General features: G+C 43.5%; 1 protein-coding gene across 2 annotated transcripts in view; it reads right to left on the bottom strand.

Moving 5' to 3' along the window:
* The window catches only part of RNF144B (ring finger protein 144B), a 53,943-nt gene that overhangs the window by 32,123 nt on the left and 5,112 nt on the right, over positions 1–16,708 (bottom strand). For both annotated transcript variants that reach the window (XM_014941100.1, XM_014941101.1), the window contains exon 2: positions 4,205–4,393. In XM_014941100.1, coding sequence (XP_014796586.1) covers positions 4,205–4,369 — 165 coding nt within the window. In that variant the 5' untranslated portion in view covers positions 4,370–4,393. The remainder of the gene's footprint in view (positions 1–4,204; positions 4,394–16,708) is intronic.

Below are 16,708 nucleotides of genomic sequence, written 5' to 3'. Positions count from 1 at the left end.
CTTAGGAGGAGGGGGACAAAGAGGAAAGAACAAAACCAAACAGAACTGACGTGCAGGGAAGAAGCTGACACCAGCTTTTTTTTACTGACCCCCAAAACCACATTTTCTCTAACAGCACTGCACTGGTTCCCTTCTGCCATCACTGCCAGCAGGGCAATCTTACCACAGCTGGTACAACCTCACCTCCATGACTGCTTACAGGTTACAGGAAAAAATTTTTCACTATGAGGGTGGTGAGACACTGGAACAGGTTGCCCAGGGAAGTTGTGGATGCCCCATCCCTGGAAATGTTCAAGGCCAGGCTGGATGGGGCTTTGAGCAACCTGGTCTGGTGGGAGGTGTCCCTGCCCATGGCAGGGGGCTGGGGTGGAACTAGATGATCTTCAAAGTCCCTTCCAACCCCAACCATTCCATGATTCTATGATACAAACTCGCACCAAGTCCTCCACAGGGTCCTTGGTATTTCCACTATTACTTCTAGTCCTGCACTCCTTCCTATTGCTTCCAAAGGGTAATTTGTGCTGTGCCAGCTGCCAGGGCATTTCTAGCAAAAGGAAGTAAGGTGCCCGTGATCACATCACTCATTGTATCTCCCAGCTGGTTTCCCAATTTCAGCCAGGTTTTGAAAAGGTGGCAGTCTCCAAGATGCATCCTTTCCAGCCAGTCTAATGAGCACCAAAGCCTGGGCAACTCCCAGTGCCCCCTCCAAAGGTAAAGAAGGGAGGTCAGCCCCAGCTATTGGTGGCACTACCCAGACTGAGCAGTCCTGAGTCTTGCTCCAGTGAGGCACTGCTGAAGCTATCTGGGGAAGGAAGGAGAAGGGCAAAGGCTACAAACACATAGGAAAATTCACTAGAAATAAGTACAATATTCAAAATATAATTTTGTAAGTGTATCGGTCAGGATGTAATTAATGTTACTTTGCTTTGCACCCAGATATAAGTACACTAAAATACTGTATTTTATAACACCGTGATGGTGTAGCCAGACACAGTGTATAATTATTTCACATACATATGTGAGCGATGTGACCACCACAGGGGCAAAAACCTACGTAGTTGCACATGGACACATCCAAGGAAGAAAAAATTGTAAGCCAAGGTAAACACAAGGGACTGCAGATAGGAAGGAGAACCCATCAAATATACAGGAAGGATGACTGGCAAGACAAAAAGCAAGGTAAGCAGTATCAGGAACAGATGAGATCCCCTCCCCTTTCAGGAACTGGGTGAGTAGTATAAAACCATGCAGCTTAAACAATACATATATTGCTGAATATATATATATAAGAGCGTGCACCACAGCATGGCACTCTGCAAAGGCTTTACAGGTATAGAAAATGACCTGACCTAAAACTTTTGCAGATAAAATACACCTCACATCCCTGCCCAACCCTCTTCAGACATCAGTCTTTGGTTCAAAACTAATATAGTCCAAACACAATGAAACCAAGCCACAAGGTACACTATAGCTGATTCCAAATTCGTGGGATGTGTAAATGTGTGCTTTATCTCACATTTCAGTGGAGTCCAACGCCAAGTGCAGCAAATGTTGAGAAATACAAGGCTGATGCTTCTTCTGACCTGACTGGGCTACCAAGTAAGATGGCAAGTGTGCTCTGCAAGCTATCTGTGTTTTCTTCTCTGAACAGAGAGAGTAAAAATGTTTATAGCTATTTGAAAAACTCCTGTCTTACTAGCAACGTCCCACCAAAATGCAAACATACACCTTCTTAAACATAGCTTTCTTACTTTGGCTAGAATAGAACTTTTACGAGGAACAAAGCTTATTACAAGAGTTTCCAAGATGGAAAAATAGCCGTACATAATTCTAACTCATTTAAATTCCTTGGTTTTACAGGCTACAAGTGAAAAGGAGATATAAGCTAAGCCCCACAGATGCCTAAATTTCAACAATTTTCAATTATTTCCACAGCTAAAAATACTGCAGTGAAAAATGGCCACAGATGCAGAATCATCATGACAGCAGAAAAAAAAACCTCACATGTAACAGAACAAAAAATTAACAAAACTAATGGTTTCAGCTTAGTAGAGCAGAACCTATTATGAACATGTCAAGCCCTTTTCTATTTCAAATTTAATACTACTCTTGGATCTATCAAATGACCCTTAGTGATAGAAAATAATAAGCTATACAAACTGAAAGCATTGCTAGCTGAAAAACAGATATGGGCTCAATCCCATAGCTCACAGTTGACATTCTTACCCCAATATGTCTTAAAGGCAGCGTGAAGGTATCTAGAAGCCCTGGCACGGGTGGGAGGAAATTTAGGGCATTGCACACCAGTGCAGCTACTGCAGGATGTGCCACCAGCAATCCCCCACGCAAGCCCTGATGCCAAGGCATTCGTGGCAAGGTGCTTCTGACACTGCTCTTTGGAGACTGCCCAAAGGTGCAACTCATACAGCCTCCCAGAAACTGCTCTGGATTCAAGACAGAAAGCCATATGGGCGAGTTAAAAGTTTCCAGACCCCGCTTTGTTATACGATGCAAGATCTACGTGTCTCTGCTGCATCAGCCCAGACACGTCCATCGGGAGGATGTTCAGACACAGGCAACAACAGCCAGACAAAGGGTAGACAAGGAGCATAAGCAGAATTGAGACACATTACGCCCACTGAAATAAATAGAGCATGTCTAAAGGCTTCTCCCAGCTGCATTCGGCACTCACCCATGGCTGGCTCTTGGTTTAGACAAAGTCAGCGAAGTTTGCACAGATGCCAAACAACTGTGACTGTACTTTCCACTTTGCTGGCATGGCATGGCACTGGAGAGCCAAGCTCAGAGCGGGTGCTCCTCTTGCTACCAGCCAGGTTAGGGGTGTATGTATGGGGTGGCACCAACAGGGGACAGGTCGGGACAGCAGCATCCCCAGCCATCACCAACCTCTCCCTTCCTCAGTGCCCTGGAGGAGTGGAAAGCCCAGCTCTGACTGGCACAGTGCTCAGCAGTCCTCCCTTCCCCGAAGGGTTAATGTGCCATTAATGGTACTAAATCAGAGTCACTGAATTCTTGGGGGAAAGTGGAACCATGGTAAGGATGTCACCTTCTCCAAATTTTTTTAATTTAAAGCAGATTCTTCATACCAATCTGTTAGGTAATTTCTCATAAAACTTTTGTTACAAACTATAGTACGTAAATGTTTTGTGGAAGTTGTTATAGAAAACACAATTCATGAAGATCAGGCTGAAAATGCATATTAATCAATCTTATCCTAGTTTTCTGAAACACATAAATAGGTCCTTATCCCATTTAAGCTACCCTGAATTCAGGTTAAGTGAAGATACTCTCACTCAAGCTAGCTTCACAAATAGATTTCTTCCATGAGTTCAAACAATCAAGGGCTAAACTTAAATGTACTTGCTTGATGATTATCCACAACTACTTGTTAAAAAATAAAACCAAGTACATTTAACCTGTAGTTAAAATACCTAATATCCCTCCAGCGGCTTCTGACTTGCTTCCAAAATACATTAGTCAGGTACAGCGAAGTCACTATTGCCAGAGGAACTGGGTCCATTTTTCCATGCTGACAAAGAGACCAGAAGAGTACTAATATCTGTAGGGCTTTTATCAGCTCACTTAACCTCTGCCTTTATCATTTCCACCAGCTTTATTTGATCTGAATTTGCAGGACAGAAAGTCCTCACTGACAACTATAGGCAATGCATAACCTGGGGAACATCTCTGCAGCACAGACTGCAGATGCAAAGGTTTAACAGGTCAAGGTTCATTTTTGTTTAGGTTTTTCTGATTGCCCTTAGAAATTACTTACAAAACTTAAAAGGTCTCTGAGTACTCGGACAACAACAACAGGGAAACAAAACCTCACAGCTATCCTATGATGTTTCAAGATTTTGCTTCAGAAAAAAATAAATACTGAGACTGCGTATAGACTCTGTATGTTCTCTGAGAATTAAAATGCACCTTTTTTCCCTACTTACTACTGGGATTTATTATTATTTGCTATGGAGATGTCTGTTAGAGTTACAAATTATCAAAAGCAGAATGTCAGAGAAATCTTCTTAAGGCAAGACAGACAAACACCAAATGTTCTTTAGGAAAGCATCCTCTGTCAGCACAGATAACACCCTTCTTGTACAGGACAAGCAACCCCACCTCGCAGTTCTGTCTACCTCCCATTACCCTGCTCCTGTAACATAAAGGTGCTGCTAGATCTTACCGATGTACAAAACATGCAGTTGCAGTCCTGAAGAGTTGTCATCTTATCCAGGGAGTAGTCACAGAGACATAGCTTGCAAGTGAGCAGGGGCTCGAGAGCTAACTCTCCAGCTTCTGACTCGTCAGCTGTCATGGTGTGAGGACAAGCCTTCTCAGCAGAGCCCATTCAGTCATTAATGGTCCACTCAGCCTGGAAAGAGAAATCAACAGCTGAAACATTCCACGTGTCGTGTAGTCGTTCTCATTGGCCTGAGAATTTACAGGGCAAATCCATAAAAGCACCTACACACCAGTTTGGCATCTTGCTGCCAGTCTCACTCTTCAGGCCACTCAAAATTTACAAAGAAGGTGCCTGAGAGCCCACCTCACCACAAGACCTGAACTGGGTTGGGTTCTCAGAGAACACTCACCTTGCTGGCATGAAACACCTCAGACAGGCCATTTATCATCACATTAATAAAAAAAGCAATCCAAAACTCAAACAGATAAAACATTACCTATGTTATATGCAACAGTGTAGTGATCAGAGCCCTCACCAAAGCCTGAGGAGCCCTAGGGATCCGACTTGGGACAATGAATTCTTAATTAAAAAAGTAAACTGTCTTCATATGTACATTTTCATATATATATATATATATCTCACTGTGCCCTCTCAAACGAGTTTCAGAGTCATATCCTTTCTGTCCCTACGAATCCTTCAGTCCTCGCTGCACCCACGCTGTTTCAATGGGTGTCTCCACTGTGGCTCAGGAGCTCTCCTGGGCAGTGCAAGGTCACAGCAAGCACAGATTCCCACTTCCTAGGCAAGCACTTCAAATATTTAGGTTGTAACGTAGGTGGTGGGTACTGTGAGCTCCACCTTCTCTGTGGGTTGTTGCTGAGATAGCAAGCTGGCAGTCCATTGCAAGAGGGGTGGTCAAGGCAGCTAAACCCAGGAAGGGATTTCAGATCGTGTGTCCTACTTCATGCAGGGCCGGAGCTTAAATCAAATGAGTAAAAAATATTTCATGAGCAGTTCTCTTTTCTGCATTGCCTTGACTATGCCGGAGAGCTGCGTGCTCAGGTCTGTAGCTTTTGTGCATCCCAGTCCCTGATATCCAGCCCTTCTAACTATTTCATAGGGCTCTTAAGCATCTAACTGAGGTTTGTGAACCATGAACAAAGTGCACTAGTACTTTGACAAAGAGGTGCTCATAATAGCTGTATTTCCACCACACGTTATCTCCCAGCTGTGCTTGGGGAAGAAATACTTGTCCTTTGAGAAGTAACAAATGCAATCGCGCTCACTTGTACTGTTTTCTGACCTAAGTATTTGAAAACACTTCACCACAACCATAAAAAAGTTCAAGACTCTGATTCTTATATAGTAACACTAAAAGAGAAATTAAAGAAAATATTATCATGCTTAAGCTGAAACAATGGAAAGCAAATTTGCAGATTTTATTCACCTCAAAACAGACAGTGGGGTTTGGTGCAGCATTCAAGGCACAGGGAAATCTATTCCCATTTCCAAGAAACTTGACCCAGCATCCACAGGTCTGCTTCTGAATACACGCAGCTGATGGCAAGAAGTCCTTCACACACATTTTGTACAAGAAGAGACCTGGTGGCTTGCACCAGCGCCAAGTAAGAGTGCTAAACTGAAAAAACCACACCACAAATGGAGGCTGCATGAGCATGAAAACAACAGAGGACCAAGACCCATCAGTTCTGACATCTCACGAGGCGAACAGGAGACTCGAGCCCTTTGGTCCACTTCAGCTCGCCTCCCCCACAGTCCTGAGCATCCTCCTGGCCGGGCTGTCAGGTCACATTTGGCAGCACATCGCTGCTGCTGCCGTTCTGCAGCTCCCGGAGAGGCCAGGCAAGCTGCGGCCAGTCGGCGCGTACACGACATGCCAGCTTGCAGTACCTGCTTAATTCCTCCCCAGAGGGAGAAATGATGGTGCTCATGGAGTTTGAGGGGTCAGCACACTTGGAGCCTCACCCCACAGCTCCCACCTCACAACCCGACACACAGCCCAGCCCCATCCCCAGCCCAAGCCAGGCCCCATCAACCTCCCTGTGTTCCCACCAGTCTGCAGGAAGACACTTTCTCTTCAAAAGCCACGAAACCACAACAAATCTGGGTGGGAGCACACTTATCCCCTTTTAATTTTTACGCTTTGCAGTTTCCTAGTCTTGCCCGACAGAGAAGCCATCAGATGTATTCCCTGGCACCTCTTTCCTGTAAGCACCCAGTTTTAGAGACACAGGAGTCACAGCCAAGATTCTGGCAACCAAATTCCTGGCCACAAATCCAAAGCAAACTCTCTTTAATGGCTTGCTATCACTAATTCAAAACATATGCCATGCTCACATTATTCTTGGCGCAGTCCTCACCTGCTACCATGATGCCCCCCTCAATTTGCTCCGTACGGCTGCAGAGCTGGAGCTCCAGCATGGCCAGAAGCCTTGGAAGGAAGCCTCCCTCTGAGTCAGGGACTGCAATACTCTTCTGTAATTACCACAACGGGGAGCCAGGGAGGGAGGGGGGGAACAGTGAGTCACTGGAAACACTACAGATCAAGAACTACCTGTTATTTAAAACTACGTGCTAGACATTATCTCAGTATTTGAGAGAATTGTAACACTCAGGTATGCTTGTCAACAGCAGCTGCATCTGTACAGGTGTGCTACTCACCCCCACGCTGCATGGATCCGACATTTCTTCATTTACACAGTGAAAGGTAGCAACGTGAAGAAGGAGGGATGTACAAAAGAACAAGTAGGAATATTTCAGGTTGTGGGCACGGATATAAAATGGATACAGCTGTTTCCAAAGTCGGTGTTCTTTTTATAACCCAAACGGCTATAATCCTGCATGCTTTTATTAAGGCAGCAGTAGAAAGAATCAGGTGTATGACTGAGGTTTAGGGCCAGGGGCTAATTTTAGATATCCTAAATCTGGCCCTCAGGGTGATAGCCAGAGCATTTGCCACAGCAAAGAGTAGGCTCCTGGTACACCACACCGCCCTACAAGCCATCAGATACCACAGTGTGATGGCTGTGGGGACTCATTATGATATCCCAGCCACCCTTGGCCCCGAAGACTGTTTGTAGGTTACATTCAGTTTTGCTCCCTGTTCCCCCTCCACCCCACGCTTCTCCTTCCATCACACCAGGATGCCAGAGTGGGGCTGAAGTTCTCCCTAAAATAAGCAGAGCACCCTGTGGAAATCTTTAGCAGGCACCACCAAGCAAACCTGGTGGACCAGAGGATCCAGCCCACACACAGCCCGGGCTGGTTCATCTCACCACAGCCTCATTAACCCCGCTGGGACTCAGCAAACGAAGCAAACAGGATGGGAGCCACAGAGACAGCTCCATAGCCTGCCTCCACAGCCCCTGGAGGAGGCACCGAGGTTACCCACAGCAGCACTCCCTCCATGCTCCCTAAGGGGCCAGTTTGTCCATAAGTGGTCCTCCAGGTCAGGCTGGTGCAGACAGAGCCACCCTGTTGGTACCCTGAAAACCTGCCCATCAAAGAGAGAGCGGATGCATGGCCTGCATGGCCTGCTCCATTTCCCAGAGCAACCCAACCAGCGGGTCTCTGCTCACCAGAATTGTGATTTCTGCTACTGCTGCCAAGGGTAGCATGCAGGGGGAAGAGCTAATGGTTACAGAAAAGGGTAGCCCCATCCAGTGGCAACTGGGCTCTGAAGAGAAATCAGACCTGCAGAGGAGGTTCATTCCCATGATCAGATCAGATGGTGGAAACAATGCGGAGAAAAAGACACATCTTCCTCCTGCTCCCACCCTCTACTCCTCCTCTTACTCTTTCCCAACATTTCAAGACACGTTGTCCACTCCCAAGCTCTCAAACCATCTCTCCAGCTTTACCACCCTGGCAGAACTGACTTTTTCATACACTGCAGAGGAGCTGAGAAGAATTTGTGCTCCAAATTCTTACAGCTTTCACTTTGTTAGGCTTAGTCCCACAGACTGTCATTAGCTAATTATACATCCATTAGCTCTCTTTACAGTGGCTTAAAATTCCTGCTGTAATTACATGTGAGTTGCCAACAATTTAGGTTGAAAACAAAACACCTAGGATGTGTATGTTGTGCAGGGGAAGAAGGAGTGATTGAAGAATGAATTGGGGACAAAAAGGAAAAGATCCTTCCATTTTTGGGTTTATTAATAAAAGTGATCTGAAATAAAAGTAAATGGAAAGGTTCCCCCCAAAAAATGGACTCTCATATAAATAAAATACATTTATAAGCACTAAGCTCTTCCCTTTCATGCTTACAAACACAAATTGCCCATTTAGGATAGAATCCCAAATAAAGCAAGAAATGTATCACCAAAACCAGAATACAGTGCCTAACTCCTCACAAAAACATCCACGAAACAGCAACACAGGCTCCACGAGATGTTGTGGAATAAGGATAAACACAGCTCAGGGACGCTGTAATCTAGAGGGAAAATAGTAGACTGAATTCTGCACCAGTGTAAATTGTTGCAAGGAAGGGTCAAGCTAGTCCCAGTGTGCGTAAACACTCATGAACTGTAAAGATCCAAGTTTTTTATATACTTGTCAGCCACGTACATGCCCGCACACACACACACACACACAGACAGATCATACTCCCTTTTGCATTGCACAGAATTTCCAGGAAATGGGATGTATTTCCTCAAATTGTATGCTGCCCAGCCTATAAGGAAGAAAAACTCATCCTTCCCTGGCTGTCACACTAATGGCGTTGATGCCATAGGATAAGGCAGGACCAGGAAGCCTGAATGGATGTGAGTGAGCTATATGGGGTCAGTCCTAGGAGGGTGTAAACTGCCCAGCCACCAGGACCACCGTTTGCTGAGCCCTCAGACCTGTCAACGTTTCCATTTTGTTCATCTGCCCGTGGACACATCTGCTTTGTCTCTGGGTGGTGACAAAGCTTTGTGCTTTCATGTAGCACTGAAATGTCTCAGCACCCATCCATAAGCAGGAAAACATTTCAAAGCAGAAAAAGGGCTCAAGGGGGGTGGGAAGGGCAAGTACAAGCAAAAATACTTACAGGAAAGCAGGGGAGATTTTGAGCAAAATACAAAAAACATAACAAAAGCACTGGAGGAAGGAGCACAGAACTTGTCTGCCCTCAGGGCCTGCTGACACCACGGTGTCCAGTGTCTGGCTTTGAAAATTACTTCTGAACAGCAAATATCTGCTGTGCCTGCTTCTGGACAGGTAGCCATTGCAAATCTTGATACTGGTGTCTTGAAATGGAAGTGAGAGAGCAGCTGGGTGGGTGCCTGACAGCCAGCCGAGATCAAGGCACCACAGCTACACACAGAGATGTTAAAAATTGCTGCAACCTAGCCCTGAAACTTTCCCTGTGAGCGTGCACTGTAAGGTGACATCCTTGTTCCAATCATACAAAGGCTCACTTGAGCCTGCCCAGGTGCCTCAAACGAAGATTACCAGGCTCAAAGAACAAAAGTCACTTTGTATACGTGGTAGAGCAAACAAGCCAGGCAGTCTCCTGAGCTGCAACATCAGAGGGACATTGTCAGTGTGCCTGCAATAAAGTCACTGTACTTAGCCAAAAAAGGTCTCTGAATGTGACTTTCACCACTTAGAAAGATCACATAAAATCATGAAAGCCTTCTGCACTGAAGCTGGAGGAGAATGAATGGATTATATTCAGCACCATAAGTCATCCTTTCATTTTTCACACGATGCATCCCATAGCGTTCTTGGAGAAGGTACTTCAAGCCTTGTGTTGACAAACAATTCTGCTGAAGTCAGTAGTGCTGTGTGGTTTTAGCTGTAGCTGAATTTGGAGTTTAAAGGCAGCCAAGAAATGTACAAACACGAGACACATCGCTCCAGGAAGCATTAAAGGAATAAAAAGGGTCCTTTTTGTGTTTTTTCCCCCGTGGGCTGCGTGTGCCTGAGCCCATCCTGTGGGGCAGGATGAGCCCAGGGTCCACTCTAGCCCAGCATCCCCCCAGGCTTGCCATAATCCAGCACCCAGGCATGGACTTGCATGCATATGGAGGGATTGTAAAAAGGCTGGAGTTAGGTTTAAGGTCGTATGCGGGTCTAACATATAACATAGCACTTGCCCATTCTATAAAAAACATTTTAGTATCAAAACGAAAGTACTCACAGCACCTGGGCTAAGCTCCTGCTTAGTGTACCAGGTACTCACTGAACTTTCTTGAAGAAACATTTGCAAGCACTGTAATTGTTTCTTATGCCCTAGAGATTTTTTAAGTACTCCACCCATTACGAAACCATTTTGGTGCCAAATAAAAACCTGTTTTGACATCGTTCAGCTCAGGCTTCTGTTGCTTCCTGTAGCTAAGGTTCCCCCCTTAAAAAATAAGATAGGAAAAGAAAACTATCTGAAAAATACAAGTGTTCAAAACCAATGCTAAAAATCAGGCCCTTGGGGAAAAAGAATAATTACAGAAAGATTTAAAAAAATATAACAGAGTCTATTAAGATATCGAGGTCAGATCATAAAAGATATAAACTGAGCTATGAAATTAGGACATTTGGAGACAGCTGTCAGAAACTCGTGCCTATCAACTTCAGCAACACCCCATCATTACCAGTTTTGGTTACAAGTCCTTAGCTGTCCCAACTCTCTCAATACAACGTTATTCAAAATTCCCTTCTCGGGCAGCTTTGTTATACTTAACAGCCCTGCACAAAAAAAATTAGTTTGAATCAAGCGTGCTAGCACTTCTGTGGGCTAATAGACTGGCGCTAAACCACAAGGCATTAATTCTCCTTCTTTTGATATGCACTGCTTACTCGGAGCTACCTATCTAGACCATACAGCATTACTTAGCAAGCAGTGATTCAGTAAGGCTGTAAAACATATCATTAAAGCTCCAATTCAGGAAAGCCTTCGTCTCCAAGAAGGACATTTAATCATATGTTTAAGTGCTCCTGTGTATCAAAGCCTGAATATTTTGCTTTATTGCAATGAGATTATTAACAAGTTAAACAAGTACTTGGATTTTCTGAAATTGTGGTGTCAAACAAACCAACCAGATCCGTGATTAGAAGGCCTAATTTAAAATACGTTTTTAATATATTCAGAATTACTGTATTACATCTGTGCCTTAATACTGCAAGCAAGCCAATGACTTGATTACATGCATGTACAGGAAAAACCCATTTCTGGATTACCATAATATGCTACCAAGCTGAAGTATTAGAGTGAATAAAAGTATTTCAATATCTGTTCTCTTTAGGCAGAGCTTAAGAAAAATCAGATGTATAATATTACATGACAGCTTTGTGCACTATAAAATTTTTATTTTAAGAAAACTTGTTTAAAGAACAAGCAGCTTAAGTAGATCTGCTGCCTGGTACATGAGAACAAACCAAAGGCAATTCCTCTCACTTGTTTTCATTGGAATGCCTGGGAAAAAAAAAAAGAGCCCTTGAGCTGCTGTTCAAGAAGCACTGGCTGTATGAAGTATTTTCATATCATGCTAGCAACCAAAAAATAAATATATCAAATACTTTAAAAGGAATGTAGTGAGTGGGAAGCCTCTTGCACAAAAAAAAAAAAAAAAAAAAAACAAAAACAAATGATTCACCGGGGGCTACTTACTGATTAAAGGAATGTAAGTGTTAATACCCCCCCTTCCTGACAGGGGCACTGCGGCGTCATTGCCCAGCGAGACATCTGCTTGAAAGCTGGACGCTAATTCAATTTTAAAAAAAAAAAAAAAAAAAACAAAAAACAAAACGTAAGGGACAGAGTGCACTAATTAAGAATTTCATCCAGCTTCATCTCACATACACCCAATAACTTCAAATCATTCTAATAAATCAAAACATCATTAGGGCACGTGCAAATCAGTGTCCACAAGTCTTTGAGACTACACTTGTTGGGTAAGATCTCTACTGTACTGCTACGTTGAGGTATGAATAACTTTGAGATTTTAGAACACCAGTCCTTCACAGTAACTTCTAGCAACCCTACATCAATAGGCCCTCAGGGATTTTTTTTTGCAAGAAGACCATAGATATCAAGTGAATGTAACAAACCACTTATTTTTTTTCCAAAACAGGTGTGACTCCACAATTTGTGGGAATTCCCTATGTGTTTCATTACTATACTGATTTAGAATAAGTGAGGGGGAAAAAAGTGGGCTTTTCCAACTTCCATTCCTAGAAAAGCTGGGGATTTCAAGAAAAGGTAATCTAATAGCTAATGGTGAAATAAAAGCTGTTATTCCCGGCTGACAGGCAGTTAGGAAAAGTGCTTTCTGTTCACTTCAAGACAAAAACATAAAGACTGAAAAAGAAATAATGCAGCCTGTTACTAAACTGAAATGCATAATCAAAACATGGTCTTCGTCTCTTTTCAATACTGACAGGAGCCACACAATGTCCATATTCATTGAATCCATGAGGATGGGAGTAAGCCCTTCTGCGTGGAATGAGGTCAGACCGTCTTATGGCAGAAGCCACCACCTTCACCCATTTCTGCTGGAACTGTACTTGAACTAGGACATGTCAAAGCTCAGGATACAGCTCTGTCAACACTGGCAGACTGGGAAGCCATAGCTCCTTGCACCAGACCTACTGGACATGAGCCCTGGGCAAGCCTGTGGGCACCAAGTCTGAAGATGACCCAGATGTATCAAACTTACTGTGCCCGAGCAGCATGATGGCGCCGGCCGCAGGCAGCAGGCTACAGGGATGTGTCTGGTCCTGCAGTAGCAGGATTCCCCTAAAGGTTGATGTTCAACCCTGGCAGTCACAGAGCTAAAGAAAGTGATCAGCACAAAATGCAGTGATACAGGCAAACTGCAGCTAGACAACAGAACTTGGTCTATTTTGGCACCAAACACTTCCAAATATTTCCAAAACACATTGAAACAACAAAATTACACCAAGTGGAATCCCAAGTATTGGTTAGCAGGGTAAGATTAGACTCTAGAGTTTATCTAAATAATACCCCCTATCCTCAATGACACTAGGCAACATCTGTTAATGCTAAGGTACAAGGAATTTCCACCCAAACTAGTTTGGTGCACTTTACTTTTCACTTCCTGTTGACAAGAGGTAATATGCCACTATTAAATAAAAACACACACTTCATGACATTAATGACAAAAGCAAATGATAGGTCTTCCTTTCTGACCACATGAAGGCTTTCAGTAACTGTAGCATTTGCTAAGTAAAAAGGAATTGGGCTTTTGGGAGGTCAAATGGGTTGATAACTTGGCTAGCTGTCTCGGCTGAAACAGGAATAGGAAGTCAGATGTAACAATTTGCCTTTGACACAGAAAAAAAATGTTTATTTTTGTTAATTGGATAACAAAACCTTGGGATATGTTAAATCCTTGAGCTGGAATGTTTACAGTTTACACAGGGCGTGTTCAGAAGATATTTGTGACATTAGCCTGTTCGAACACCGAGAATTTTTAGAAGGCATCTGTAAACATGCATTGTTAAAGTGAAAGCAATGGAACATTATTTGACAGAGGGACCAACTTTATCTGTTTGTTCATAGTATGTACTCATCTTATAAGAAGAAACTAACTGGGCTGTTCGGCTCCTCTGGATGGAGACAGCTCCTTTTCCAGGGCAACCAAAGCTGTTTCTGGAGCATGCAGCGTCCTGACTACAAGGCAAACAGGTCAAGGCAAGTGGAGACGTGACCCAACGCCAGGCCTTGAAAGTGACAGTGAGAAACTTCTTAGGGCCAAGGGAAGCTTGCAGAATTTGCTAGAAGCCAAAGAACAACTCAGCTGACCCAAACAATGAAATTTATCCCCCACTGAATTCTGCAAAAATATAATATACTAAAAAAACTACTGAACGCTGTACATCGAAAAAAACCACCACATATTTCGGTATTCATTTTTAGAAGGGATGATCTGAGGAACTTTTTTTTCAGTGCCTGCAATAAGATGATACCTTAAACATCTTTGTCATTTCATGATGTCAGTCCAATAAAACTGCCAACTTGCAACATTATGGTCCTACAGTCTTGTTTATTACAAGCGTCAAAAAGCACTTTCACACAACTGTTTAGATTTACATCATCAGGAATCAAAGAATAAATTAAATTTTGTTTTGTGAAAATGTGTGTGTGACTGATCAGTGCATAAAACTAACAAGTATATTTTAATTTGCCCCTATCTAATCTTATAGTCAAATATGCTGCGCATTATTATAGAAGAAACACGCTGTTCAAGGTAACCAAGATAAAACAGGTAAAACATTGAAAACTGCCCTTGATTCAAACACGTCTCAATGACTCAGAAAGCTGGGGGGGACGACACACTGGTTACACGGTGGTAACTTTCGAGTCTTAGCTACGATGATGTCCAGTGAATCAAAGACTGGGAGACAAATCTGAAGATTAGACCTTGGGGAAATCACTATCACTAATGCAAGCATTTTCTATTAAGAAGACAACACGAATAGGCAGTGACTACACTGGAGTTTGACAGGAAACAATACAGTCATTAAGAAACAATAGCAGAGGTTTGGACGTGGGCATGAGCAGGTTGTTTTGAAAGTAAACACATACGTGTACTGGAGTAACTACTGCTGCTTTTCACAACTGGTTATTAAACTAATCAGAGTGTATCCCTAAGCCACTCCTCCGGCAGTTCCTCAATAAGCCCTACCAAAGTCAGCTGCAACCAGAGATGAGGAAAGAGCACTGGACTGCAGAGGCAAAAAAGAGAAGTAAACTCCAGTAACAACCCCTGACTGAGCTCCTCTCAAATTTCCCTGTTTGCTCTCCCTCTTTTTCAGCCCGTGCATGGGAAGAGCAATGAGCCCAGCGTGCTGGGAGACAGCCCCTGGAAGGGAGTCTGCTGGTGGTGATTCCTTCCATGTTGCCTGCTGCCCCAGCACGGAGGAGCCTGCCCCATCGATCGGGATGTGAATATGGGGCATCTCTAAACTCTGATAGGCTTCGCATCCACACTACTGAACAGAAGCTGCAAACTATGCTGGAATAATAATAATAGCTTCAGCTACAATTAGTCTTACGCTCTTGACTAAATGTAACAGCTACATATTTTTAAATCACCTATATATTCCCACTTTTATAAATAAACATTTTTAACGTCTGTTTTGCTCTGCCTCTTATTAACTACATAAGACAAATACGGCATTTTCTTCAACATGAGTCAAAAAGCTTTGCAGCAGCTCAGCTGATGACACTGTCTATCACACGACCCAATGTTGTCTTATTGCTGCCCTGCCCTCTCCCTTTCTGCATCCACCTTCTGTCTCTGTGTGTTTCAGGCTGTCAGTGCTCACAAGATGGTTTTTGCCTCTACAGCATCAAGTACAGGGAGCACAGGTTCTCAGGGGCTCAATACAATTACTTAGGAATCCAGATGCTACTATAAGACATATAACATAGAAGAAGTGTAAATCAAATGCAGTTAGAGGTTTGCATTCATCATTTCCTCACTTCGATTCAAAATTTCAACCTTCATTACAGAAATAATTTCAAAGGAGAACAGCAACCTGTAAATATGTAAGATTTCAGCCTCAAGAATTTTAGTATCTGTTAACAACTGGCTGGTCTCTACATAGTCTTAGCTGTGAAGTCAAAGCCCTGCCAATGGGAGTGCTCCCAATGGCTCCAATGCACTTGTTTATGTGCAAAGATAAGCAATTAGGAGCAGTTGGAAGAAGCTGTCCCACTTCCCAAACACACAGAAAAATGAGTATCTAGAACACAGCACTGAAGGGACTCATAGACTTACTATACTAAAGGGTGACAATTTTACAGAAACCTTCCTAAAGTTACCTTTCTGCTAGCTGGTCTTTTGATTACGACCATGACAACTAATGCTCCAAAGAGGCATCTTGTCCTCACTGTTACTGAATTATGAAAACAAGCTATGGCAAGAATTCTTGACTCCCTCTCCAACCCTCTCCCCACAACTGCATGTTTCCTTCATTTGTTGGCCCATCCTCCTAAAATGTGGGAAGCTAAGTCAACAAGGGGGTTGAAACTGGTCAAGCCATGTACACTGCCTGGGTATTTACAATAAAAACATTGACCAGTTCGAAAAAACACATGCCCTTAAAGTAGTATCAGCTAAACTATATATATTTATATATATACATATATATATGTGGCTTTTATTCCACTCCAGGCAAAGGGCATGATTCCCTTTACCACAAATCCTCCCTGGAGACTGTGATGGAGATTCTCCGCTGCTGAACCCACCAGTGCAAGTGTGAAGAGGGTCAGGAGGGTGCAAGACCGCATCTTCTCTGTTGTACAAAACTTCAGCAAGCAAGTTACTGCTGGCCCCGTGGATGTTATCATAGCCCTATAATGGATAAACCCCATCGGGAAGGGTTCCAGGATCTGTGGTCAGCTGAGGGCCTGCTGCTCTGAAAAAGATTTGAGTGAGTGCAACAGTAATAGCCCACGGGATCAGCTCATTTGACCCATTGACTAAATCTTTGTAACCTTTTTTTGAATGGGGGAAGCCCAGCTTGTAT

This window comes from Calidris pugnax, unplaced genomic scaffold (genome assembly GCF_001431845.1).
Source record: "Calidris pugnax isolate Ruff unplaced genomic scaffold, ASM143184v1 scaffold8, whole genome shotgun sequence".
NCBI lineage: Eukaryota > Metazoa > Chordata > Aves > Charadriiformes > Scolopacidae > Calidris > Calidris pugnax.
Note: the sequence above shows the minus strand (reverse complement) of the source record. Positions and strands in the feature narration are given on the sequence as shown.